Genomic DNA, 27706 nt, shown 5'->3' with positions numbered 1-27706 from the left:
GGCCCCGCAGCGCCCCCTCCTGGCGCCCGAACGGCCGCGCACCGCGTCGCGCAGAGCCGCGCTGCGGACACGCGTGGGTCCGGGATCGCGGTGCGTTTGTTTGTTGTTTCCCACACATCCCGTCCGCACTGGGCCGGCACCGTCATTGTCGTGCCCTGACACTGAGCCGCTGGGCCCCGCCGTGGAGGCTGCGGGTGCGGCCACCGAGGGTCCCCCGGGCAGAGCCCTGCTTCGGGTCAGCCCCTGCGTGGCACCACGTCGGGCTCTGCCTTGGTCCCGCCGTGGGCCCTGCCCGGCTCCACCGCAGCACTCTGCTGGGTGCCCGGCCCTGGCCCCGCTGTGCCCCACGGCATCGCTGTGCTGGCGGCCAGGCCCCGTGCTCACCTCCCGCCCCGGCTGCAGGGGGGTCAGTGCGGGCCCTGCTCGGTGCTCCTGTCGGGGGCAGCTCCCGCACTCTCACAGCTGCTCCTGCTCTGCGATGCGGCTCTCCTTGCCGTCCTCCTGCACCACGGGCTGCCCCCCCAGCAGGGTCTCCTGCACCGGGAAGTCCACCTCCTCGGGCTGCTGCGTCTCCAGCCCTCTGGACGCCTCGGCCTCAGCCTGTGTGGGGGCAGAAGGTCAGGGCCAGGAGCGGGCTCAGGGGCAGGAGCAACAGTCACAGCCCTTGCCCGCAGCTATGTCCCTCCATGGGCTTCTCCTGCACTCACTCCCGCTGCAGCACAGGGGCCTCACCCCGTACGGGTCCCTGTGTGGGTTCCCAGTGGCCCCGTCCCCACTGAGCAGCCCTAGAACAGCCCCCACCCCTGCTCTGCAGCCCGCACATCCTTACCATGCCAGCAGGGACCCCAACCCACAGCGGGAGCCAACTCACCTGCTTTGGCCCACGGCGCCTGAGGTCTGCAGGGAAAGGAGAGAAGGCCGCCATTGGGGGAGGCCCTGCCCCACCTGGCCCCCAGCCCTGCAACAAACTCAGGGCTTGGAGCTGAAGGGGCTGGGTGCCACAGAGCCATCCCCTGAAGGGCCGCCCCAGTGCAGGTTAGAGCTGCCGCTGCCTTCCCCACTTGGCTCCTCACCTGTGTGCACCAGGCAGTAGATGCAGATGCCCACGAGGCAGGTGACAACCGCAGCTGTGATGGGGATCAGCACCGACAGCGACGAGCGCCGGCTGGACTCTGCCAGGGGATGGGGGCTCAGTGAGCGCTGCACGGAGCTCCAGCCCACACCAACTCTGCACCAGGCAGGGTACGGGGCACTTACCACAGATCACATCTGAAGTGTTCGTCCCTTTCACCTTCACCACAAGCCCCTTTTCCTCACAGCTGCAGGCAAAGAATGAGACTGCGTCACCACGGCGGGAGCCCCGCAGCCATGGGGCTGGGGAGCCAAGGGCATGTGGGAAGCAGCCCCTGGGCTCTGTGTGTGCATGATCAGGGCACACCCCTGGGGTGGGACAGGGATGCCAGGGCCCTGTCGGAAGCTGCTGGAACTGCCAGAGGTGGGCAAGTGCCTAGGTTTGGGGCACAGGAGGGAGACACTGGGGCTGGGGCACTGCAGCTGCTGCAGAACAGCTTGGAGATGGCTCGATGGCATGCTGCAAGTGGCTCAGTGGGGAGGTAATTTCTGGCCATAGATAGGAGCAAAGTGAAATCCAATGGCTAGCAGCTGAGGCGAGACTAATGCAGCCCAGAGGTAATGCTCATATTTCTACCACAGAAAGCGAGCAATTCTTGAACAGCTTTTTACAGACGGGAGTGAACTGGGGTCTGGACACCCTCCTGGGGTCCAGCATTCCTCACATACTGAGGGACAGCCTCAACACCTGCCTCGAGCTCAGCCACCTGAGTCTCTCTGCGCCCTGCTGCCCTCGCTCCTGCCCTGCACCAGTCTGGTGCTGGGCCCCTCAGAGGCCATCCCAGTGCCTGGTCCCAGTGCCACAAGGGAGATAGCAGCAAGGGACACGCAGAGAGGAACAGGGCTGGGCATAGAGTGCGGTTGAAACTCTGACCTTGTCCAGAGGTGGCATGGCTCAGTTTTGGAAGATACATTGGAGAAGGTGCCTTCTGCGCAGGGCTCACACGGTGAGGTCATCCGGGCCTCGGCCATGGCTGGAAGGGAGTGGAGGTTGCAGGAAATCAGCAGCAGTGCAGCCCTCACAAAGCTCTGGTGGAGCCCCGTGCAGAGGAAGCCTCCATCCCTGGGAGCACCTGAGGTCGATGCTGCCAGCACATGGGGCCCATGGCAGGGACAGGAGCGGCCGGGTCTCACCTGCCACAAAGCCGAAGCCCTGCTCACAGGGCTGGTTCTCCACGCAGGTCTGGCAGCTGGCATCAGAGCAGTGCATGCCAGCCTGGCACTGGCACACAGTGTTGTGCGTCGCGTTTCCATGTCTCTTCACGATGAGGCCAGCATCTGTTAGGGAGTGGGGACACAGTGAGAGTGAACCTGGGTGGAGTGCAGCCCCTGCAGCCCCCCACATTGGGGACATGGAGCACTTACTGCTCTCACAGATTTCATGGGGCGTGCAGTGCCTCTCCTTAGTCCAGCCCTGCTGGTAGGAACCATTCTCACAGGGTGTGCAGACAGAGCTTTCCGTGTCGTTGCATTCAGAGGCCAGCTTCTTCCCTGCAAGAGAGGCTGGTGAGGAGGGATAAGGGAGCTTTCCCCCACAGGGAGCAGTTCTGACAGCAGGATGCGGGGGCACTGACAGCTGTGGGTGCCGGGGCCACTATGACATGCTGCTCAATTGCCAAATGCAGCCCCAGCAGCCAGGGCTGCAGGGTCTCGGGGAGGGGAAGGCATCTCTGTACCTGGCTGGCATCGGTTGCAGCATCTGCCCTTGTGCTCGTACTGCTTGTCAGAGCAATTTACAGCATCACCAGGCTGCCCACACTGGAAGAGATGAGATCCATGAAGTGATAATGCTCTGCCACCCTCCTGCACAGCTGCGCAACCTCCGAGCCGTGCCCCAAGGTGAGGTTTTCCTTGCACCGCACTTCCCATGCCTGGGCTAACCACAGACCACAGCAGATCTGCCTGCACTGCCTGGCATTGCCAGCGTTCTCTTTGAAGTGGGATGGCAGTGGCTCCTGTAGGGCGGCCCCGTGCTTTCCCAGGTTTCCTGCTGGGTGGTGATTGCTCTTCACCTTGGGCCCCTGTCAGTGCCACCAGAGCTGCAGTGCTGGGCAGGGGGAGCAGTGCCAACTGTGCCACCAGCCCTTTCCCTGGGCAGGAACATCAAACCCACACAGACTGCCGCGTCCTTCCTCAGTCACCCCCAACACGGTCCTGAGAGCAGTCCCGGTGCAAAGGGGCACTACAAGGCCTGGCTTGGGATGCCTGACCCTGTCGAGGGGAACTGACCGTCCCACCATGCGTTTGTGACTTCAGGCAGGAAGGGGAACCGAAAGGGTGCTCAGACACCCCACCCTGCCTCTGCTTCCCCCAGGGCCCGGCCTTGCATCAAACCCATAAGACCCCTCAAGAGGGCTCAGCCACGGGCTGCCACGACCCCTCCAGTGGGGACATCATGCCTCGTGCCACGTCCCATGCCTTGTCTCGACATGGGCCCGGGCTTCTGCTGACAGGGACCTGCCCACATTGCCCTCTCCGCTCCTCAAATTGATGGCTGCGCCCCAGACACCGGCGATGGGGATTCTGGAGCAAGGGGAGGCACGATGGAGTGGGAAGGATGGAGAAAGCCGAGCCCCTGCTGGGGGAATCCCAGCCACGAGAACGAGGAACGACGAAGCTCTGCGCCCGGGAGCAGGAACCGGGCTCGGGGCACCCAGCCAGGGGCTCCACGCAGCCTTCCCGGCACAGCGCTGGACGATGGCCCCGGGCCCGCTCCTGCCGGGACTGGAGCTCAGCGGCCCGACGGCGCCGGGCGCTGCCCCCCGGAAAGCGTCGCTGCAGCCCGGCCCCGCTGCGGGCNCCCCCCCTTCCTGGCTGCTTTTGCCATGTCAGTGTTTCCCCACGCCAGATGGCTCCTCCTGAACTCCTCATATTTAATACACGCACACACACATAAAAAAAAAAAGGCTGATTACAATCTGCTGTTGTGAAGAGCTGCTTGTTTTGCTAAACCAGCTGTTTAGATTATTTCTTTGTTTCTGCCTTTTTATTTATTTATTCCCCCCCCCTCCCCCCTCCCCCGGCGTGGGCTGTTTCTGCTCAAATTCCTTAAAAAGGAGGAGAAAGAAAGAAGAAAAAAAAAAAAGCCCATGGAAGCCACAAAGCAATGGGAAAGGTCAAGAGCAGACAAAGGCCCTGCTGCTCCAACAGAATACTGAGTGCCTCCGTGCAGCCCCAGCCCGCCCCACAGCGTTGTTTGCCTGCCCCATAGCACCATCCCAAAGGCAGAATGGTAAAGAGTGGGGCGTGCAGAGGGCTCTGGTTCTGAATATCGCCGGGTTTGGGGCATTTGAAGGCAGGAATAACTGCTTCAGCCACCGTGGTGAAGGCCACAAAGGCACCCCCAGGGTGTTGTGCACGAAGCTGGAGCTGAGCGTGAGCATTTCCAAGCTGGGTGCTCAGATTGGGGCATCCTTTGGGATTGCAGGCCTGGTGCCTGCAATAGGGGATCCTTTGGGAGCACGCTCCTGGTAGCTGGGATGGGATATCCCTTGGGGAGGCACTTGTGGTACTTGGGATAGGACTTGTTTGGGGAATGTAGTGCTGGTGCCTGTGATAAAGCATCCTTTGGCATTGCAGTCCTGGTACCCAGGATGGGGCATCCCTTGGGACTGCAGTCCTGCTGCTTGGGGTAGGGCATGTTTTGGGAATTCAGCCCCGGTTCTTGGGATGGGAAACCCGGTCCTGGTACCCGGGATGGGGCATTCTCTAGGATTGCAGTCCTGCTACCTGGGTTTGGGCACCCAGTCTTGATATGAGAGATGGGGTAACCTTGGGGCTTGCAGCCCTGGTGTTTGTGATGGGGCACCGTTGGGAACTCAGTCCTAGGCGCCCAAGCCAGGCTTCATTTGCGAACACACTCCCACAAATGGAGCATCCTCTGTGTTCCCCCTCCTGCACGCCGCCCATCTGCCGGAGCCGGGCATCACAGAGCGCACCCAAAGACTTGGGAACCTCTGTGCTCGCGGCGGGGAGGGGGTGGGGGGGTTGTTAAGCACGGTAAAGCTCAGCCTCCCTCCCCGCAGCCCCGGCCCCGCTCCCCGGCCCCGCGTGACGCCGCACTTACGCCCAGGAGCAGCGCGCAGAGGAGCCCCAGCAGCCTGAGCCGGCCCATGGCCCGAGCCGCGCCCATCCGATCCGATCCGAGCCGAGCCGAGCCGAGCCGCGCCGCCCGTCCCGTCCCGTCCCGAGTCGAACCGAGCCGTGCGGAGCCGGGCAGCCGGTATTAACGCCCCGACCCGTTTCCGCCCAGGAAGGGGCCGCAGGGGCCGCCCATCCTGCAGTCACCGGGCTTACACTCCCGCGACAAAGTCCCCACCGGCAGCCCCCGCCGCCCCGGGACTTTCCCGGGCCGCAGAGCGTAGCCAAGAGCTGTACGGGGCCGGGGCGCTTCCCTCGGTCCCCCCGCACAGGGCGCCCGGCCCGGCCGAGCTGGGGGTGGATGTCAGCCTGCAGCTGCCGGCCCACTGCCAGGCGGGAGCTGCCGCCCGCCTGCTCCTTCCTGGGTGAAGGAGGTGCGGCCACAGCCAGGAATCTGCCATGGGAAGAAGAGGAGGTCTTTGTGCTGGGCCCAACAACTCGTTCCTCAGGCAGAAGTGTGAGGTTTCACTTCACTTTTAAAAAGCCCAGAGAGCCCCTCAGTGTTCCCCATAGGCTCTGGCATCTGCATCGAGTTCCCAGAAACACGTCAGTATGATACGGGAAGAGGCAAAAGAGCGGCAGGGCCTCGTGCCTGCCCACTGCCCCGGCTCCCTTCCCTCTGTCCCAGAGCAATCCCCGAGGAAGTTCCCGGCCCCTCTGCTCTCTGGAGACTTCCCCGTATGCAGGTATGCAGCGTGCAGTGCGTGCTGCGGGGGGGGGGGGACTTTCAGACTCTGTGCCCTCACAGCTCAGCACTGCCCTGTCCTTTCCTGCAGGCACGCCGTGTCCGTGTGCCACACAGCGGCACCATCGTTGTCACACCGCCCGGCCTCGAGGACAGCGCTTCTGCTGCTGCCATCCTCCCCATGGGCACCGCTCTGGGAACGGCAGCGCTTCAAGCACAGCAGGTGTCCAGCGAGTGTCCCACAGCCTCGCTCTGCTCCGTCCCAATGGCTCACTCCATCTCACAGGCCTTGCCTCCCACCGGAGCCCCGTGCCGTGCCCCAGCCGCAGGCCATGTGCTCTGCATTCCCCACCATGATGTCATTTCCCAGAACCAATGCGTTCAAGCGCACCCACAGCCCCAGGGGAGCTGTGAGGGCAGGGCCGAAGCCAAAGGTGGAGATGGGGATTTCTGGGCTCAGCATTCGCAGGCCCAGCCTGGGAAGTCCCGACGACATCTGGGTGCCGCTGCACACCGGGACAGGTGTCCCTGCCCCAGCGCCTCTGGGGCGTGGGGCTCACCCCACACTGGCACTCCCGGCCCGGCTCCCGCCCGGCTAACAGCAGCTCCTGGTAGTGCCCGGCCACAGAGGGCTCCCACCGGGATCACAGCGCGGCCCTCGCGTGAGGCGCAGCGACCCCCGCCCCACGGCGGCCTGAGCGCGGTGAGGGCTTCGAGAGCGCCACCCCGCGGCCGCGGCCAACGGACTACAAGTCCCATGGTGCTTTGCGGCGGCGGCCGCGGGGCACGCCGGGAGCCGAGCCCGGCGCGAGGCCTCACGCCTGGGCAGCCATGGCGGCGCGCGGTACGTCAGTGCGTCGCGCCGCGCCGTAAAGCGCGAGTCAGCGCCCTTCCGGCGGCTCTCACCTCCGCGCTTTGCGGCGGCGGCGCCGTGCGGCAGCGGCGGTTGGCGCCTTTGTCCTGGCGGGCGGCGGCCTGAGGCGGAGCGGGCCCGGCGCGGCGGTAAGTGCGCGGCGGGCCGCAAGGAAGGCGTACCGCAGCCATCCGGCGCGGAGCTCCGTCCTTCCCGGGGCCGCGGGAAGGTGGCGGGCGGCACGGGGTGGGGGGGGGCCGCGGCCTCCTGGGAAGGGCCGGGCGGTGCGGAGCCCTCGCGGTGGGGTGGGGGCCCCGGGCGCCGCCCGTTTGCCGCCGGTGGGGGTTTACTTGTTTCGTTCTGCGGTGCACGGGGATTTGTCGCGGGTTGCTTGAGCCGCGGTTCACCTGTATGGAGTGAGTTTCAGGGCCCGCTTCAGCTCTGCGGTCTCCGAGCGGGCCCTCAGTGGCGGCAGGAGGCCGTAAATGCGCTGTGCGAGAGCTCTGCGTTACCTCGCTGCGGGTCAGTGCTTGGGACGTAGTGCTTTGCTTGGAAAGTGACCTGCCAGCGGCAACACGCGGCTTGGGGCTTCCCTTCCCAACACCACCCCCACCCTCAAGGAAAAAGAAGGGATTATTTTATAAGAGTGTCTATGCAGAAAGGAAAACGTCATACCCACCAAGACTGGCAGCACTGTGGGATGGGCGTGCGCAGCCTGAGCCGTGCTGCCAGGACTCCCAGCCCTGTCCTGGGCAGTGCCGTGTCCCCTGGCCCTGTCCCGCGGTGCTGATGGGCACAGCTGGCTGCTCCCTGCGCTGTGGCTCCCTGCTGACCTTGGGAGAGCATTAGGTTTCTTTCCCCTCAGCTGCCGGGAGAGCAAGCTGCGACTGTAGGATCCAAAGCTAGTGGCTGTGTGAAGACAAATGGGATGAGAGTTGGTGCTCTTGATGGGGTCGGTAAAGCTGTGTGTGTAGCAGGGGAGCAAACTTTCAGGAGGGCTGAAGCAAATAAGGTGTAAGCACTGATGTTTCCTGTTGGTTTTGGGGTGTTTTTGCCCCCTTCCTGTTCTGGAAGTTCGGTTCGCATTGGAACAAAATATTAGAGTGGGAGATGTTCTCTGCCTTCCTGTTCTGCAGAGTGGTGTGAAGGAAGACAAGTGTTACAAATGTAAATTTGTCTTTTAAAATAAAGATATAATAACCAAAATCGTATGCCTCAAATCCTGAAGACGCTCATTTCTCATGCCAAGTAAGCGTGGTAGAAGTACTCTTGTGAAACCATCTTATGCTTTTGGATGTTTGGCGTGTTTATTTAGGTAATACTTTTAGATGGCCGTGAATGCAGATCATCGTTAGGGGCTGTGTTGGTTGGAGGCACCTCGTGGCGGACACCAGAAGTCTCTGTTGATTTGCTCAACTTCACAGTATTTTTTTTTTTCCCTGAGTTCCTTCCTATCCTGTATTTTGTGATGAATGCTCAGAGGAAGGGACTGCACTTCGCCCTTCCCATAGTTTTCAACCTTGCAGGTTCATCTCCTAAGGCTGACTCCTGGGTGGGTTTTTCGTTTGCTTGGGCTTAAGGGCTTTGTCTGGTTGTTTCTGTGGGTGGATTTGTTTCCTTCCGAGCGGTGCGCTGGAGCTGTTGGTGCAATGAATGTTGCTGTGTGCTCCAGCTGGGAGCGGGGGGTGGTGACATGGACCCGCCTTCAGTGGGAGGTGGTGGTGGGGTCGAGAATGCGCTGCTCAGTAGCGGTATGAATGAGAAACTGTGCTTTCCCCTGTCGGAAAGGGATCCAAGTGTGGTCACTTAAGCACCTTTAAAAGCACTCTGTGGCATCTCATTTAAAGCCTGTCGAGAAATAATTGGATCCTGTTGGGCGAGGTTGAGAGGAGTGTTTCCTTTCTGCTTGTAATACCGCTTAAATCTCAACACTTCTTACCGGTGAACAGAAGAAACAGATAAAACAACAATGGGTGTATCAGAAAGCTGCATTTTGCTCAGTAAAAAATGGGTTTCATTTCTCTTTTAGTTTGGAGATAAACCATTAGGACGCATCCATGAAATAAATTAGGTTTCCCACCTCTCAGTGTTACAGAAAGCTCACCCAAAATACCGCGATGCACGTTTCTTGCCCGACTTCTGTGTCAGTTGCGTTAAGATTTCTCTGGAGCGAAGCTTGCGTCAAACAGACCCGGTTGGCTTCTAGTCTGCAAAGCTGTTAAGTTTAATCTTGTTCCAGTTTAATTTTAATGTCATGGATTGAAATTATATGCGTGGCCATTTCTCTTTTTTGCGAAGAGTTGGATTTGGAACGAAAGCAAAATGGCCCGAGGACGCAAGAGCAATAGCATCAAACAGAGCGACTTCACTAACAGCACCAATCCTCAGGATTTAGAGAGAAGACTTTTTGTCGGCAATTTGCCCACAGACCACATGACTCGTGAAGAAATGGAAGAGATATTTTCAAAATATGGCAAAATCAGGGGTTAGTATTTTATCTTATGCCTCTCTGTGGCTGGGAATTCAGTCAGGAATATAACTGTCATGCTTGTCAATGCTGTTTGCTGGTGATGAGAGGAGTGACTAATGTTTTCCCTCAAAAGTGACCTTTTAATGATAACTTTATCTGCCTGCGCTTTCTCTTTCTGAAAAAGTAATTCTTTGAGTACAGCTGAAGCCTAGTGCGTATATACAAGCATGCTTTATCTTTGGGGACTTTGGTGTGATGTTAAATCAAGAAAATCTGCACTTTCAAGTGACTTCGTAGTCTCTTAATCAAGTCTTGGTCACTTTGTGGGCTGATATTTTTGGTCACTGCCTTGTCAGAAGAAAGCTGATCTATTTTTGTGGTATTGTCTAAGAAATAAATTTCAGAGTTCTTAAGCTCTGCATTTTGATTGTGATAGATTCGGATTTCCCATAAAACCTGCCTAGACATTTCTGGGTAGGGCCCCTTTGCTTGTTCCCTCTGGTGGGGTGATGTGAGGCCTGGGTGTGGGATCCTTGCTGTCCTGTTCTTGTAACTGGTCTTGCCCTGCTGTTAACTTTTCCAGCCCTCAGCATGTACCATGGCTATGGGTTCGTGCAGTATGACCGTCTAGAAGATGTCCAGGCCGCTCTGGACGGTGAGAAGGGCCGCCTTTATAAAGGGTATAGATTAGGTAAGGAAAACTGATCCCTGCTCTCCTACCTTAGCATGCATTCTGGTAGAGAGAGTGCTTTTCTTCAAAAGCTCTCTGGAAAGATCACTATGTGAAACTTGCCTGGCATTAGTCTAAAGTCACTTTTACCAGGTATGTATTTTCTTTCTGAGTTTTCTGCTGTAAGTGCTGTGTGGTTCGTCTGTAGCGTTTTCTCTTGCTACCTAGGTCTTACTCTGAATTGATTTTTGTGTTAGTGTTTGAATGGATCCATAGCTGATCAACATGTAAGCCCCAGAAAGCGTTGGTTGAAACTTCACATGCTTAGTGCTAAAACTGGTTTGTAAACTAGTTCCAGATCCATGTTGACGGATCCAGAGGAACTGGTCACAGAATTCAGTGGCCTGTTAGATAAGTACACTAAACTTGGGTTTTCTTGCACAAGGGAAATAAACTGAGTAGCCCTATCTTTAAAAAGGCCCTTTTCAGAAAGATGAAAATAGTCCTGAATTTGCTGAGAGCAAACTGAAACAGAAATGAATGGTTGGAAGTCTAAGCACAATCTGTTAAATGCAAGAGAAACATTATTTCCGCGATAACTTAAAGAAAAATGGTTTGATTTAGGGAGGAATGAAAGGAGCAGTAAATAGTCAGATGGGGAAGTAACCAAGGCAAGCCTGAAGGTGGAGATGGTGGCAAAGGTACAGGGAGGGGAGAAGGCTGCAAGGGGACATTGCAGCTGGCACTGTCAGAGTCCAGAAGCTGTTCCAGGAATGGCTGTGGCCTTCTCAAATGCGAATGTGTAATTATTTGGAAATAATAATATTTCAAATTAGAAAAGACCACCCGGTCTTCAGTTGACATTTCTTCATGCTCTTTTTGAAGAGTCAGAAGGCATTTTCATACAGTTTCCATTTCAGTAGCAAGCTTTAAAAAAAAAAAAAGAAGAAAAGATTAAAGACAGCAGCAACCAAAAACGAGTCCTCCAAAATAATTAAATCTGACATCCGAGATTCAGTGAAACTAAGACCTCTTGAGGCTCTGAATGTTTTCCTCCAAGCTCTGGACATTTGGGGAGTTCCCGAGGCCTGGCAGAGCGCTGGGGGCACCCAGCCTGGCAGCAGCCCCAGCAATAAGCGGGGTGTGTTCCCTTCTTACCGAGTGCCAGGTGAGAGAATAACCCCAATCCAAGTAGATCCTGTCAAACTCATGTTCTTGTACTGTGAGTTTGCTGGATAAAAGTAGCAGTGTTGATGTAAAGTACTTTTGTAAGACGTTTGGTTTGATTAAGAAGCTAGCACAATTAAAAGCAACGTAGCGTTAAATGGAGTTAAAATGAATTTCAGTGCAACGCAGATGAAATTGCTCAGTGTTTTGAGTAGTGTTCTGGAAGAGCTGGTTCCTGGCCATGCGGTGTTTTCCTAAGCAGCTTGGAAAGAAAACACATTTTCATGGTTTAAAAGAGGGAATAAAATAATGGAGATTGAGTCACTGATGGTGAAATGATCTGGACTTCTCAGTTCTGCCTGTATTCGGCTTAGGAAGGTTTTAATAAAGGCAAATGTGAAGATCTGCACCCAGCAAGCGTGCCTTTGTCATCCTTCCCTGTACCAAAGAGCTGTGGGGGTAGGGAGGGTTTGGTACCTGTGGGCTTTTGCTGCTGCAAGGCTGTGTTCTGCTCTGCCTTGTTCAAAAGGGAAAATACTAGATCGGAGAAGTCTCAGAAAAATCTAAAGGGTTAAAGAGTGTGAAGAGCATGCCCTGGAGAGAGGCTGAGGGTGACGTGATCTGTGTTCCAGGCAGGCCTGGCGACAAGCGAGTTGTGCTCTAATAGGTGTAGGTATCACGAGTCCAAAAAATGGAAATAAATAGTGTTTTAACTGCAAAATAAACGATAGCTGGAATAATTTATTGGATCTTTGGTGGTTTCTGTGCTGCGGAGATTCTTTAATCAGAATTGGATGCTTTGGCAAAAGATGAACTCTAGGTCAGTGCCCCTGCTTGGCTTGAGATAGGGGTGCAGCTGAAGAAGCTTGTCACCTGTGCTTGCTCAGAGGGCTGCGCTGTGGGTTTGCAGCGGCCCTGCCATCTCCAGCTCCTCCAAGATGCAAGACTTTGATTTTTTTTTTTTTCCCCTCAGAAGCTGTTTTGTCAGTGTTCAAGTTCTTAATCTGTAAATACTGTTGGCATGAAATAAAATGTTATGAAATCATTCCGTGTAAGAGAAGGATCCCTGTCAGAGGTGTTCTTTGTCTCCTGTGAAAATGGTTTTGTCCAGATCTAAATAATTCTTTTTAATTTGAAAGAAATATACGGTATTGAGTGTGAAAAATCACAATAGGTCTCTATAATGGCATTTTAAACAGAAAAATAAAAATCTTAAACTGAAAACGCAGATAGTGTCTTGCTTAAATATAAAAATATTTTTCCCTAAAGGCAAACGTTAAGTTAAAAATAAATGCAAGGAAGATACTGACTTCATGTACGCAGTGTAACTATTAGGTGTAGTGGCTAATAGCACAAGGTGAAAGGCCTTGAGAGAATTTCTCTCTTGTTGGATGATGCTAAGAGGTCCATAAGTGCTTGAAAGTATTTTCATATCTCCAGTGAATAGAACTGTGTAGGGAATATGTGAGTGTTGAGCTTGGTTTGTGATGGCAGAGAGGATGGCTCTGTGCTGTCCTGCTGTGTGCGCCTTGTGTTCCGAGTGCACTTGCCCTTCTCCCCTTCAGAAGAGAACAACAGGAGCAAAAAATGAGGTGTGATCCCTCTTGAAAGTATTGAAGGATAGTTTGGGAAGCTGCAGCCAGCATTAAAACTCAATCTGCCTATGAGATGCTGCGTGGCGTATTTAGTGACTTTAAAAGTTCTTGAAAGTCAACAAAGCAAAAACAAACAAACAAAAAAAAAAACCACCATAATTTTAAATTCTAATTATTAGAGTGTGGGTTTTTTTCTTTCAGAAGTTCTCAGAATAAGCACCTGAAATCATTTCTGTTTGTCCTTGCCCCCTCTAGTACGTGATTCCATCTTCAAGCAGCTGTTACAGAAGGCTGTTTCTTCATTGTGGTGATATTGGCTCCCACTAGTTCGGGGCAACTTCAGTTTGGTTTGAGGACAGAACGCTGTTTCTTCAGCTCTCTTACTTCTGTATTTCACTTCATGGTGTTTTTTTTCATGGAGATAACTCAGAAGCCAACCAGTTCTCAAATTTCTGATCTGTTGCCTCTATCTGCATCTCAGTAACAGTGGTGCTCTGAGCGCACCGTGTTGACTTCATGAGGAGCTCGTGCTTCAGGCTCCTTGCATCCTGCTTCCTCCTGGAGGAGGCTGTACAATGTAATGCTGCAGCAGTCCCTCGGAAGGCAGTTGCATGTGCCATTTGAGAGCCCTTGCATTACTATCTACAAGGGTAGCAGCACGCTCCATTGAACAGGACTGGCTGTGAATTTAAGACTGCTGGGCACCAGCTTCCTATCTCAGAGGTCTTCAGACTCTGCTTTTTCTCCTAGAGTCCATGAGTTGTAATCTGTTCGCTCATAGACTGCAGAAGAAAGAGGTCCTCTTATGGAATGAAGAGTCTGGATGTAGACCTGAACATAAAGCGTTAGAATGTCACCTGAGCTGTCCACCCTATTTTGAAATCAGAGAAATCCATGAAAATTTCATTACATTGTACTGTCTAAACTTAATAAAAAAAATCGTCAAAGTGACAATGTCTCTCTGCTGAATGGATTTTCTTGCACCATCTGGATGTTGTTAAGCTTAAGTTGCTTTCATTTGAATTGTGCTGATGATCTTTTTTTTGTTCCATAGCATTGAACAGATGGGTTGATTATTCTTTACAGATATTAATAAAGCAGCGGAAAGAAGAAATATGAATAAGGCTTCATCAAGGTCCAGTCCGGCACGAAGGTAAAGTACCTGGAAGCAGTGAGTTATGCTAGGAAGGTCAGGCTCCTGGGGCACGAGCCCGGCTGCCTGTGCTAAATGTCTGTCTCTCTTCCCTACTGCCACCTCCCCACTCAAATGGAAGCACTCGAGTGAGACAATTGGGATGTGGCTGCTCCGCCTCTAAGAGCCCTTCTGGCGCTAGCACTTGAGGAGGCGCGAGGGAAACCTCGTGTTTGCTGCTGTCACTACGACTGAGTGTTACGTGTTGCAGCACAGGTCGTGAGAGACTTGTGAGGAAGAATAAACTTGGTGTTTGCTCCTGACTCAAGCATCAGAATGCGAGGCACATGTAGAGATGGCTGAGGGGCTGTGGTCTTCTCAATGAAGAGAACTTCAGGATCTTGCCTCTTCTGATACCAAAAGCTTCCAGTGCTGAAATGAGACTGGAAAAGTGCATGCAAGCAAAGCACAAGGCAGTGTACATGTCTCTATATTTCACTGTCCCATCTGTGTGTGTACTTCATTCTCAGTACGTGGAACCAGCCCTCGTCTCTGCAGTTACACCCAGAGGGGTGCTTCTGCCTGCTTCTTCTGGCTTCCCACTCCTGGGTGGGAACACAGCTCCTGCACGCCTTCTGTGTATGGAATCACAGGCATGTGGATGGAGACCTCCTTTTCCTTTCAGTGGCACTGCCAGGGAGTGCACGAAGACGTACTGTGGTTACCATTTGGTATAAGGTGTGCATTTCCTCCAGTGACAGTATAAAGCTTCGCACCCAAAGGAGTGTTACACCTGGATTTGAAAATAATCAAGCTCTCACATGCCCAGTGCGTTCTACTAATTTGACCTGATTTAAAAAAAAAAAAAGTAACACCAAATGGGAGGAAGTTTGACTTGCAGGACATATCCCACCGGAACTCAGAGAATGAGCATCTGTAATCCTTGATGTTTTGTACATGCTGCATTTCTCCTGCACAGGGCCAAGTGCGTGGGCAGCAGGCCTAGGAAATGCTTCATGCACAAGGCCAGGTGTTCAGGTTATGGATGCAGCAAGCCATGGACCTGGGTACTGTCAGATGTGCTTGGTAGTGGCATGAAGACCCCCAAGAATGCCACAGGTGCTGATGGCACACACTTGGCCTTGGTGATGCTGCAGTGTGTGATGACAAAGTTGCCCAGGTAGTGCTGCAAGTGTGAGAAGTAGGTGCTAATGCCACAGATGTTGGGCCTGAGGCCACGTTGCGAAGGACACATGGTGGGCACCAGTGCTGTGGGCATTGGGATCTGTGTGATCCTGCACGCACACGAGAGTCTGTGCCCCTAAGGAGCACTGGAGGCACATGAGCACTGGGACTGAACCACCACCATGGCTGCTGAAGGCATAGGTGCACTGCCACAGGCACAGGGCTCAGCTGGTGCTGTGGACACCACGGCGCTCCCGTTTTGCTGGCACTTTGTTCCAAGCAGCAGCGGAGGCACAGACCATGATAAGGATGCGGGCATCGAGTCATGAGCATGGCAGCAGAGACCGGACTCTGGACCACGCTGCAGGTGCGTGAACAGCAGCTGCTGATGCTGGTTTGGGGTTCTGAGCCCTGCCACAGACCTAGGCACTGGTGTGGGCACTGCAGGAGCTGGGCCACGGTGATGGAGGCAGGAGGCTGCTGGGCCTTCGTGCCTCTGCTGGCAGCAGGTCAGAAAGCAGAGGGACCCAGCCCGCTGCCGCATCTGTAGTTGTGTTGCAGTCGTGCACTGTTTGTTCTGGATCTTTGTCTCTGCAGATAATGTGGCCTCTTCTGGTCACCCCCACCCCAGTTGGAATAAATGTCATATTGCAAAACAATTACACTGCATCTGGCTGTTTTGCTACGTATACTTAGAACTACAGAAAGGTCAGGTACTCAGTATCCATCAGAGCAAATCCCAAGCTTCCCCTGAGCTTCTGCTGTCACTCGTTGCAGGCTGGGGGTGGAGGGGGCAGGGGAAGACAACGTGCATCTCCTGTGGGCTGTGGCTTTGTACAGCTCTCAAGCAAAAAGCTGATTTGTGTGCCCAAGAGAGTGAAGGAGAATGCACTTGCTTTTATATGAGCACAGCGTGTCTGTGAGAGGAAAATTCTATATATGCTTTCGGCGGCAACACAGTAGAGTGTCCCAATATTTGTTTTGTATCTGAATTACAGGACATCAGCAATCCTTTGTGTCTCCCAGAACAGCTGGGTGTAGAAGCCACCAAAGTCTGCACTCAGGCACTGCACATCCTTCTCACTACTGTCTGCTCTACCTCACACTGAAGTGGGGGTGCATCTGACTTGTTGCTCCTGCTGTCTTCTCCAAGTGGCTACAGAGTCAATACACCATAGCGGACATGGATTTGTATTCTGCTTATCTTTCATAAACCAGATGAGTCTGATAGAAGATTTTGTATTTACAAAATTTGACAGACTTGAAAAAGCTCGATGAGCTTTTTTTTTCTTTTCTTACAGTTGCCAGTGTCACATGGAAAGGATGTTCCAAATATACGAAGCTCAGTAGTTACTTTGCAAGATTTTATGAGGTTTAATTTAGACTACAGTAAAAGTTTTATTTTCTATGGAAAACAAATCATGGCCAGGCAAAAAAGCCTACTGCTCTGGAAAAGATGAAGACTGGAATGTTGGTCTCACCTCTGAAGACATTGTGGTACAAAGTCTGAATGAGATGGATCATTCAGATGTGACAGAGAATCCTGCTCCCCATGATGAGGTGGTGTTGGTTGGGTTTGGTACCCTTTTAACATGGGGCATCGTAAGACTGGCTTTCTACAGGATCCCCCCGTTCGCTGTCAGGACACGTCGTTAGCTCATTGATTTCTGCTAACAGCACAGAACCAGCCACAACACGGAGCCTGTTGTGTCATTGATCCCAACCAGCTCTTTCTGAATCATATGCCAGTAACGAATTATTTCAGGTGTTCTGCTGTCAGTGACTTGCGAATTGAATGGATCCCTTGAATGCTCCTAGCTGTTCCATATTTGTGGGTTTTTAAGGGCGGCAGCACCTTAAATTTTCTCAAGGAATTTGCAAGTACACATTTGATAGATGATCCATAGCTGACGTTGGAGGCCACGGGCCTTGAAATGGTGGTTTCTGAAGTGCCTGCTCACTCCTTCCACAGGTGTTCTACAGTTTTAGTGATGCTCCAGTAGGGAGCTTTCTCGGAGTCGTTTGGCTGAGATAAACGTTGTAATTAAGAAACTTCTTCTCCAAATGTGTTTGCTTTGAGAAATATGTTTGGGGGCAATTCTTGTTATGGGATCAGAGGGAGGATTCGGTTGCTGAGAGAAGGTTCGCTTTGGTGTCTCAGGTAAGAGATCTGGGGGTAACTTGTGCCATTAGCAGCCTAACAGAATTTCCCTGGTGTTTTCCTCAGAGAGCCATATGCCTACGGGGATGGCCGCGATGCCAGACGCGATCGCTCCCCTCTTCGGGGGAGCCCACGGAGAGACCCCAGAGATGGCAGGGATGGTAGAAACGGGCGAGATTCCAGAGACACTCGAGATATTCGAGCTAGAGACATGCGTGATGCCAGAGACCACAGGGACCCCCGCGACCTGCGAGACCTTCGTGACCCCCGGGATATCAGAGATCCGAGAGACTTGCGGGACCCTCGCGATGTTAGAGATTTTCGTGACCCACGGGAGCCGCTGTACGATCGATACAGGGATCCACGGGACATGAGGAATCCGCGAGATATGAGGGATCCGCGGGACATGAGGGATCCACGGGATATGAGAGACCCTCGGGACCCTTTGTACAGGTAATACCCCAAGGTGCTATCCGCCTGTACGTTTTTATGGCATTCTCGCCTTGTGGTTATACCAGTTTGAGTGGTGCCAGTCATTTAACATAGGAAAATCGCTCTAGCTGAGGATGGTTGGGTGCATGCTTTGTGTCTTGGGAACAGCTGGGTGCCTCAGTAATGAAACTTGAGGAAGGTTTGCATGTGAGACGCTGCCAAAAGCTGTTGCCTGAGATTACACTGGGGCATGGGAACCACTGCTGCTTCTGTCAATGTTGCAGACGGGATGAGCCTTACGACCGCTACCTCCGCGTGGATGACTACTACCGGCGGAAGGACGACTCCTACTACGACCGGTACAAGGAGCATTTTGACAGAGCACCGGTGAACTCAGAAGGTTTGTACGTTGGAGATGAACGTTTTAATGGGCAGAACCGCATCCTCCTCTGGGAGGATGTAGATGCCTACAGTGCTAAGGACGGCCATATCCACAGCGCGTCGCCTTCTGTGCCGCTAGTTGGCTGGGAGACTGAGCTCAGCTGTGTGCACCTCGTTGCTCTAAGCAGATCCAAAGGGTTTTATTTGTTCTGTCTTTCTGTGGCTTGGTTTCAGACCGTCTGAAGCGTGAGGAGAGACGCCGAGAGGAGTTGTACCGTCAGTACTATGAGGAGATCAAGAGGCGATTTGATGCGGAGAGACCTGTCGATTGTTCTGTGATAGTGGTGAACAAACAGACAAAGTAAGAGAGTAGTTACGACCGCTTTTATTATTGTGTGGTAGTAGACAATGGAATGAAGCTTAGTCCTGCTTTGGAGCTATTTCTCTTACAGATTCCCTTGAGAAGAGTGGCTTTAGAGCCCTCAGAAAGCCACAGCCTCTAGGGCTGTTCTGGGAATGCTGAGTGGTTAAAGAGATGGAGAAATACTGTTATATCTTGCATTTTACTTATGTTCTCTTCTTGTCAGCTAACGGCATAGCTTCTCCCAAAACTTTTCTACATACTGTTCATATAACCCTACTGTCATGACAAGCTGTAGCAGCCTGTACTTGTATCATTCAACAGAACTTGTTCACGTGTGCCAGTCAGCAGATGGTGCAGAGATGCTGTCAGTGTGGAGTCATGGGGTTGTCCATTTCAGAGCTGCTGTCAGATTGAAAGGAGCTAAAATTTGACGGTCTCAGCTCCATTCAGTCAGTGGTTATCTGATCTAGATTACTAAGTTGGATACCATTCAATACTGTTAATATGATGTGCAAGACATATAAAATCACTGCTGGCAGTAGCTGTGAATGATATCAAAAGCATGTATATAATTAACAAGGGAGATCTCACGCAGCAGTCTGAATGCTCAGACATTTTTATTGCGTTAAATGTGAAATTGTTAATGTAGAAATAAAAATGCAGGTAGAAACATACGCTTCCTTTTGCAGTGTAAGGGCTGAAAGCAATTCTAGGAGTCAAATAGACTTGTGTCAAAAATGCTAACGTGTCTGGGTTTGGAGAGCAAGTACTGTGCTGGGAACAAGGAGTTACTCCTGTGCCTGGTACAATGGAAGAAGTGCTGCAGTGATGGCACTGGTCTGTTGTCTGTCTACAAATAGATGTGTTGAAGAATAACAAAGACGAGGGAAGTACAGAAAAGTGAATCTGAGATGCAGAACGTGAATGTGCAAGGGTTTGTTTCTGTATGTGACTGACGTGTTAAACTCTGGCTTTGCTTTGTGGTAGGGAGTACGCGGAGTCAGTGGGGCGGAAGGTGCGGGATCTGGGCATGGTGGTGGACCTGATCTTCCTCAACACAGAGATGTCACTGACGCAAGCCCTGGATGATGTGAGCAGAGGAGGGTCTCCTTTTGCCATTGTCATCACTCAGCAGCATCAAGTTCACCGTTCTTGCACTGTTAACATCATGTTTGGCACCCCACAAGGTACTGAGGTCTTAGTAGGTTGCATAGGTATGCGGTCACTCTGAACATGCATGAAGTGCTGCTCTAGAATATTTTTTCTCCAGTAGTTCCCCTTCCATGCTGTGACCTACAGATCTATTAACAATTTGATGGCATGTCATAAATGTGAATATAATTACTTACAGGATTCTGTAATACCTTATTTGTCCCTTGTCAAAAGGACTGCTTAATTTCTGCCAGGAGAGAATCTTGTCAGAAGGCTGTGCAGGGAAGCCAGTCTTTTGCTGTGATCATAGACCTGTTCATGTGTTGTTCACAGAGGTGGATTTTTGATTGCAGCTAAGCTTTCAAAGGTTACTTCTCCCTTATTGTATTCTCAAGTAATGCTTTGTCAGGTTCATGTGAACACCTGAATGCACACTCATTGCTTTTTGTTTGCTTACTGACTGAAGAAGCCCCATTTCTTCTAACATCTGATGCAGATGTGGTGGGATGTTTCAATTCCAGCAGAAATACAGCTCAAGCACGCTTTCTGTGGGCTTTCTACTGCTCTTTGTTTTAGTTCTTAACTCCTTTTGTTTAACATCTGTTCTCATGCCAAAGTTTCTCCTTCACTGGAGTGAGCATTGTATAAGATCTGGTAAGAACTCTGGCAATTGACTCATGCACAGCGCTGTCTAGGGATTAAATATGTTGGACTTGAACTTTAGCATATTCCCGTGACTGTCCTGCTCTGGGAACCAGAGAAGTGCCTGAACAGTACAGTTCTGGAGCCTGACCGAGGGCTCATCCAACTGAACAGCTGGAGCTATCTCAAAGCACAGAGAATTCGTGTGAAAGGTAGAGGGAGCTGTTTCTCCTTCTGTGTGGGTGAGAGGCACGAAGAGCCTTTCTAGGCTGGTATGAAACCTTCTCAGAGCCCTCAGCTGTAGAAGGAAGGGCTGGCCTTGCTGAGTGATAGCCTCGAGCCTTTTGTTGGCTTAGGAAATTGAACTCTTGCTGTGTGCTGTGTGCCCAGCACGTCTGTGCTTACAATCCCTAGGAGGCGCCTGCCTGCCGAATGAAGCACGCTGGTGTGAGTGAGGCAAGGCACCTCCAGCTAACGCCGCTTTGGTTTTACTTACAGTGTCGCTTTTCCTTGTGCAGAACACCGCAACATGCCCCAAGCTGACGCCATGGTGCTGGTGGCCAGGAATTATGAGCGCTACAAAACAGAGTCACGGGAGAAGGAGCGTGAGGAGATCGCCCGGCAGGCTGCCAAGATGGCAGATGAGGCTGTGCTGCAGGAGAGAGAGCGCCCGCCCCCCATGGAGGAGGGGGCCAGAGGGGGCCACCCTCCGGGCATTCAGACCCTCTTGAACCTTCTGGCAGACAATCGCTATCTGACTGCTGAGGAGACTGATAAAGTAATTAATTACTTGAGAGACCGGAAGGAAAGGTTACTGAGGGGGAGCACTGATTCTCTGCAGGGTAAGTGTCTCAGCCCTGAACGACGCTGGTCGTTGTATGGTTTTGTGGGTTCTCTGTGCTGGGACAGGACGTCAACACTGGGATTACAGAGGAGTCCTAGTGTTGTAACATTCTTCCAGAGTGCCTTTTTTTATGGAGATGGATGTGTCTCCGGGAGGCCTGAGGCTATTCTGGTCTTTCACGTGACAGAACTTTTACATGGGATTCTCTCAGGGAAACCACAATGCTCCATAACTGGTTTGGCTGCCACACAAAGGGCAGCAGTTCTGTCGAGTGGTTTGGGTTCCCCAGAGCTGTGCAGCATTTCTGATTAGAGGGTGGGTATTTCCTGAGATCTGTGTCCTTGGTGGCTATCTCGCTAGTTCCTTTAGGTGCCTGTTCAAGGACATCTGCAGAGCTTTAACTCCCTTTCTTTTATTCCCCAGCACCCATGTCAAGACCGTCTCTGGGAGCACCTTCAGCACCATCTCTGGGCAGTCAGTCCAGCCTTCCGAGCTCTCAGACACATCAGGGTTCACAGCCTCTGGTTTCTGCTCCTTCTGTTCCGGCGTCCTCTGCTAATCCTCAGCAGGAGCTCCAGGCAAAAATCCTCAGTCTCTTCAACAGCGGGGCGGCAGCAGCAGCTGTGGCAAACAGCAGTTCTGCACCCTCTGTGGGCACGTCGGGCGGCACTCCGAGTCAGAACTTCACTAGCATGACCAGCAGTCAGGCTCGATCAGCGCAGATGAGCGCTGGAAATTTAAACCAGGCTCAGCAGAGATTGCAAACTCCAAACACGCAGCTTCCTTCTCTCCAAGGCCCTTCAAGAAATGCAGGTCCGAGACCTGGAGCTCCTCCACCAGCTCAGTCACTTTATGGTCAGCACCAGAATCGTCTCCCTGCGCCTGGCAGCGTACCCGCCCAAAGGCCAGTATCGTCTGGTATCAACTTTGACAACCCCAGTGTACAGAAAGCCTTGGACACCCTTATCCAGAGTGGTCCTGCACTCTCCCACCTCGTGAGTCAAACCGTGGCCCAGGGGCGAGCAGGGTCCTCTACCCAGCAACCTATGGGTTCCTACCAGCGACACTATTAAAGCTGAGCTGTCAAACCCTTTCCCCTCCCCTTTGTCATTCCATATTTCTAGCTGTTTAAAGAGTCTCCTGTCCTGGACACGGGACAGATGCCCCTGGATATGCATGTCCTCTCCACTTTGTTGAGAGTGTACTCCCAGTGGCATTGCTGCTGAGTGTTACTAGTGCTGCCCTTCCTCACCTTGGTCTGGATAGCAGTGTTTGGAGAAGTCTCTTCTGTTTTCTCAGTGGCCGGATGCGTGGAGAGCCGCTTTGGGTATTCACTTGTTCTGTCCAAGCCCAGGAGTTGCTGCAGTGACAGTCCTGCAGTTTCCTCACTCCCGTGAGTGGGTGCATCTTCACATTGTGGTGCATTCTGGTCTTAGTATAGTTTTGGGCCCGTTTTTGGGAAAATGATGCAAGACTGAAAAGAGCAGTACCCTGACTGGGCCATCTTGGAGTTGCAGGTTTTTGGAATGGGCACTGTTTCTCTGCGTTTCTTTTTTCCTTTTTTTTTCTTTCAATGCCATGTAAGCCAGTATCAGAGGGGAAATACAGCGGTAGCACTAGCAGCTGAGCTCACGTAGCATGTGGCTGCTCCGTAAGCCAGGAGAGTGCTGTTTAGTCCTCCTGCAGCTGGGCTGGCCTGTCCTGGCACAGCGAGGCTAGAGAAAGCTCCTCGCCTTGCCTGCCATACGGGAACTGACAGTTTTTTTCCTGAGTGCAATGGTGGATCTGAAACAGGAGATCTTCCAGCCGAGGCAGAGATTTTAAGTGGTCTGTTGATTTTTTTTTATTATTTTTTTTTTCCTGTGCCCAGGTAGTCGATTTTAAGATCAATCTGTTAAATCTCATGAATACATTTCCTTTTCTTACAGTCTTGCTTTGGGACGGTTGGTTTTGTTGCCCAGCAGCTCAGCACCAGCCACGCTGCTGGGCCTGCCTTGCAAATACCTGCAGCCAGCTCCCAGGTGGTGAACGTCTGCAATCTGACACTTCGTTCTCAGTTGGTGTGCTGTCCACCTAAGGTGGAGAAGCAGTGCCAACATGCAATACTGTCATTTCATGTGTTCTTTCAACACTTTGGTAGCTGCAGTGGACAGTTGAGTGGAGCAGGCAGTGATTCTTCCCTGTGTTTTTAACCAGCACCATCCTTTGATACCGGAACACAAAACTTCTGTGACCGCGCTCTCCTTCCTGGCACAGCCCTCCTGGGCTCTGCGGGCCTCCTGCAGAACCAAAGGATGCTAAGGAAGCAATGTTCTTGGAGCAGAGGATTTTCTTGTCCGAGGTGGTTCGTGTTGTAGCATTTTTTCTCTCTGTGCTGTTAACAAAAGGACATTACTTTTTAATAAAAAGGCAGGAAAGACATCTTGGTGCGTTTGTTCCGCTTGACAGCCTGCGTTACCGCTGCAATACGTTGCTGCACCGCGTTGCTTGTTCCGCTGCGTTTGCCGTTGCTCTCTTCCAGGTAAGCTGCTTCAGACCTTTCCCAGCGCTGGATGCAAAGGGGAAAGCGTGCAAACCTTGCTGGGCCCTTCTGTGAGAGTATTTTGGTCTGTCCCCGTTTATCACGCGTTGGTTTTGAGGTACTGCTCCAGTCCTTAGTGTCGCTGGGTGGACTCAGAACTCCGAGTTAGAGCCGTTTGCTGGGGTGCTCGCAAGTTCCAACGAGCTCAAATGGGACAGAATCACACTGTAGGTGTTACCTTTATTTTAGCAAAGCTTTTGACAGCGCTCCTCACGGTATTGTTCGGACGAGAAGCGCTTGTCTGGTTGTGTGCAGGGCACAGGAAGGAGGGTGAGCAATGGGCTGCCGCGTGGAGCTCCTATTGCTTTGAGGGCCAGAGCTCTCCAGTGTCACCCAGCCGGCCCCAGCACTCAAATGCATGCTAAGTGATGCTAAATTAGGAGGAGCCGCTGTCCCCTCGAGGGTGGAGAGCTCTCGCAGAGGGATGTGACACATGAGGGAGCTGGGCAGGCGCCAGCCACGTGGGAAGCAGCAGGGGCTGCGTGCTGCGCTGAGCCCGCGTGGGGCGAGAGCCGTGCTGCTGAACCGGGCAGCCCAGGGCACGAGAACGAGGCCCTGCGAGCGAAGGAGAACTTGCCATGCAAACAGTGAAGGGTGTAATAAAATCATTTATTGCATTTTGTGCAGACGGGAGTCTAGAAAAATGAATACAGGTAAAGCAGTAAAGCATTAACAGGGAGCATTCAACAGCTGAGGAGCCACTCCTCCATTAATATCTGCACAGAGAACACAGGGTCTGTACTGAGGCGGCCTAATGCACGATACTGAAACGGTCACGGAAATTAAATGCAAACCTAATACTTTTTTTTTTTTTTTTTTTTTTGGGGGGGGTTTTGGTGTTTTTTTTTTGTTGTGTTTTTTTTTTCTTTTTTTTTTTCTTTTGTCTGTTTGCAACCCGTCCTATTTACAAGGTTTTAAACTTAATTGCATTGCTCCGCACACAGATTTCCTAAAACAAAGCGTACTAGGTCACTACATGTCTATTGAAGTATTGCACTTGAATAAAAGTCACTTGAATGGACGCAGAACATCTAGCTACAGTGACTAAAAGATTATTGGATGAGCTGACCCGGTGATAACATTCATAACAAATATATTGCACATGGAGCACGGAAAGTGTTGTAACCAGCAACTTTCAGACCTGCCCGTCCTTCTGCCATTCCCATCCCGCAGCCCTGGGCGGGGCCTGGCCCCCCCAGCACCTCGCTCTGCCCCCCAGCCCGGGCAGCGGCTGCCCCACTTTGGGGATGTGGGACCCCCGGAGCCGAAGCCGCCGCACAGGAGCGGGCCGGGAGCTCGCGTGCCTGCTGCAGGAGGACACGGCCTACACCACGCTGACAGCGGAAGGATGCTCCTCGGGGAAACTGAACACTCACGGAGGCCAAACGTGCAGGGCTGGGTTTGTAAACGAACATGCAGTGCCGTCTGCTACAACTGGCCCTCTCCAGACCCAAGGCGAGCGCGATCTCGCCGGGGAAGCCAGCGCCTGGCCGCGGTACGGAGGCGGCTGTGCCCACGGCTGTGCCCTGCTCCTGCTGGAGGGTGAGGATGGGGGGATGCTTTTTTGCCTTTCTGCTCCCTGGAGGAGCCGGGGCCGCGGAGGTTGGCACGGCGCTGGTGGGTGCTGCTGGGAAGCGAGGGAGCCGACCCGCTCGCAGAGCAGCGTGCCCTGGCCTGGCCTCAGCCCTGCTCGGCAGAGAACTCGGTCCCCGTCGACCGGCACCCGTGGCACAAGGAAGGGTTCTGCCCGGCCCTGGTGCTGCTGCTGAGGTCAGGCTCTCCCTGCTCTCTGCTCCGTGTAGGAGCGGGCCGAGGCTGCGGGGCAAAGCTGGGCTGAGGGCGGAGGGAGAGTGCAGGAAGCAAAGCACCTCGTGCAGAGGCAGGGAGCGGCTGGGAGCATTGCGGGCGGAACAAGCAGGGTGCTCGTGAGAGGAGCGGGCAGGGGGCCGTGCACACCTCCTCGCTGCCCGAGCGCTTGGCATCATTTTGGGAGGCTGCAGACGGCACATCGGCTGCGTGTGGCGGTGTAGGGCAGAGCTGAGCCCTCGGCTAAACCCGGCCTCCCCGTCCCCTAACGCTGGGGACACGGGGCCGCTCTCCCGGCTCTATCTGCCATCGACCACCCACCCATCCATAGCACGGTCTGCGATAGCCCCGATGCGCCTGTGCAGATTGCTGAGCTGCCATGGCAGAGCGCTGCCTGCGGCGGGGGCTGCTGCTGGGGAGACGGAGGCACTTGGGGAGTGGTGCGGGTGTAGGAGCAGGGTACGGGCAGGCACAGATGTGCAGCTGGGGCTTGGGTTTGGTCCGGGAGTGTGTCCAAGGAGTCTTAAAGCCAAAAAGAAGAAGAAAAAAAAAAAGCAAGCCAAGAAAAGCCAAAAAAAGCCCACAAACCACTTCTTTGCTATCTAAGCAGCCCCATATAGCTTTGGCCTGGAACTGGAGGAGTAGAGGAGCTCTGCAGAGGATGAGGGGATGGAGCCGTTCTGTGCAGGGGCAGGGGAGCAGCGCTGCGCACGGGGCACAGAGCAGCCACAGCGCTGCCGGGAGAGGGCAACTCTTAGCAGGCTGCACCTGGAGTGGAAGCTCAAATCTGCTGTGAAACGAGTTCAGAAAAGTCTGTAATTTCTTTTCCCTGAAAACTTTAAAGAAGCTGAATTGAGAAGAGCGCGAGCCCCTGACCTGGCCCTTCCCTGGGCCCTGTGCAGGGGCGGCCGTCACAACTCCGTCCCCACAGCCCGGTGCTAGCAGAGCCCTGCATCTCTCAGTATAGATATAGATCTCTATATATAGACTTCATCTGATTCTATTAACATAAATATGATCACTTTAAAAATACACGTACTGTATTATGTACACTATGTACATGGGGCCGGGGCCGGGCTGCCCTCGGCACCGCTTCCTGCGCGGTTCCTGGAACCGTTCACATTTGTTGAGAGCTCCTCAGTTTCTCTGGATGAGAGTTGCTATGGGGGAGAGGGGGGCGGCCCTGCAGCTGCTGCCGGGCTCAGGGCTGTTTGGGGGGCAGCTCTGGGGCCGCGGTGGGACGGGGGGACCGGGACGGGCTGGGCGCTGCCCAGCACCAGGGCAGGGGATCCCCGCCGCCACCCCACAGCGCAGGGCCCGGCACAGCTGCCACAGTGGGGCCGGGGGTGGTCGGACACATTGCATATGCTGAGAACCACCCACAGAGCTGAGCGCTCCGGACCCTGCGGCAGCGCCTGTGCCTGAGCCCAGGGTCAAAGCCCCGGGGCACAGAGGGGTACGGGGCTGCTGGGACCCATGGCTGGCCAAGGTGGGGGCTGCACAGCCCCCAGTGCCCCCAGCACGGCCATGGAGCTTCTGCGCCAGGCCCAGAGCCGGCGGTGCCTGGGGTTAGCGGCATCCACAGTCCCACAGCCCCGGGGCGGCTCGGGCTGACACCGCGCATCGGTGGGACCTCTGCTCTGCTCCGGGCAGCGGCCGCAGCACGAGCACAGAGCAACACCTGGGCAGAGGGGGCTGGGGCCAGCGGGAAGGGGACACGCAGCCTCCACCCAACCCGGCCGGGGCTCGTGCTGCAGCGGCACCGCTGCTCTCCAGCATCCCGACCCGCTCGGCTGCCCCCCACCCTCACCCCCTCCAAACCGTCGCAACTGCCTGTCGGTGAGCGCGGCCCACAGCCTCCAGGTGGGCGGTTGGGTCTGTCCAGGCCCAGCACGGTCCTTCCTGGGGCCGTCGGGTGCTGCCGGAGGTGGGGAGAGGAGCATCTGGCGAGGAAAGCATGCTGGTGGCCTCTCTCTTCTCCCAGCACCTCTGCGGGGTGCGAGCGTCGGGCAGCGGCGCCCAGCCAAGCTCCGTGGGGCGGCAGTGGGGCCTGGGGCCCATCGGGACGCAGCGGGCTCCTGCGCAGGGCTCTGGTGCTCAGTCCGCGGAACACTGTATATATTTATATATATAAACAAAGACAGCAGCGCTGTGACGTTGCAATGAGGAACAGCTGCTCAGGTGCTGGATGCTCCCGGAAGATCTGGTGCTGCAGTTCGAATGGAGAGGTCGGGGGCACGGCTGAAGGCAGGTGAAGGTTCTGCGCACCGGCTGCCGTCGGGCTTCTCTCCTCCCTCCAGGAGCGCGGTGCGGGG

The 27706-nt window shown here is 53.8% G+C and overlaps 2 protein-coding genes across 7 annotated transcripts; one reads left to right on the top strand and one right to left on the bottom strand.

Moving 5' to 3' along the window:
• CD40 (CD40 molecule) lies at positions 106-6571 on the bottom strand. 3 transcript variants are annotated; one of them, XM_021416493.1, is made up of 9 exons: positions 5198-6571; positions 2808-2889; positions 2497-2622; positions 2266-2409; positions 2006-2105; positions 1258-1319; positions 1074-1172; positions 872-897; positions 106-600 (listed from the first exon to the last, which is right to left on the bottom strand). In XM_021416493.1, the coding sequence occupies exons 1-9, from the start codon at positions 5261-5263 to the stop codon at positions 457-459; spliced, it is 849 nt and encodes a 282-aa protein (XP_021272168.1). In that variant the 5' UTR covers positions 5264-6571; the 3' UTR covers positions 106-456. The 3 variants fall into 3 exon arrangements, with proteins under 3 accessions (XP_021272168.1, XP_021272167.1, XP_021272169.1); XM_021416492.1 differs by lacking the exon at positions 5198-6571 and having other exon boundaries at positions 2808-3703; XM_021416494.1 differs by lacking the exon at positions 872-897 and having other exon boundaries at positions 472-600; positions 5198-6568.
• On the top strand, positions 6787-23425 carry NCOA5 (nuclear receptor coactivator 5). 4 transcript variants are annotated; one of them, XM_021416488.1, is made up of 10 exons: positions 6787-6958; positions 9108-9294; positions 9863-9970; positions 13798-13864; positions 17256-17642; positions 17906-18021; positions 18237-18363; positions 19354-19553; positions 20679-21002; positions 21428-23425. In XM_021416488.1, the coding sequence occupies exons 2-10, from the start codon at positions 9132-9134 to the stop codon at positions 22075-22077; spliced, it is 2142 nt and encodes a 713-aa protein (XP_021272163.1). In that variant the 5' UTR covers positions 6787-6958; positions 9108-9131; the 3' UTR covers positions 22078-23425. The 4 variants fall into 4 exon arrangements, with proteins under 4 accessions (XP_021272163.1, XP_021272164.1, XP_021272166.1 ...); XM_021416489.1 differs by lacking the exons at positions 9108-9294; positions 9863-9970; XM_021416490.1 differs by lacking the exons at positions 6787-6958; positions 9108-9294 and having other exon boundaries at positions 12967-13864.

Source organism: Numida meleagris, chromosome 19, assembly GCF_002078875.1.
Source record: "Numida meleagris isolate 19003 breed g44 Domestic line chromosome 19, NumMel1.0, whole genome shotgun sequence".
Classification (NCBI taxonomy): domain Eukaryota; kingdom Metazoa; phylum Chordata; class Aves; order Galliformes; family Numididae; genus Numida; species Numida meleagris.
Note: the sequence above shows the minus strand (reverse complement) of the source record. Positions and strands in the feature narration are given on the sequence as shown.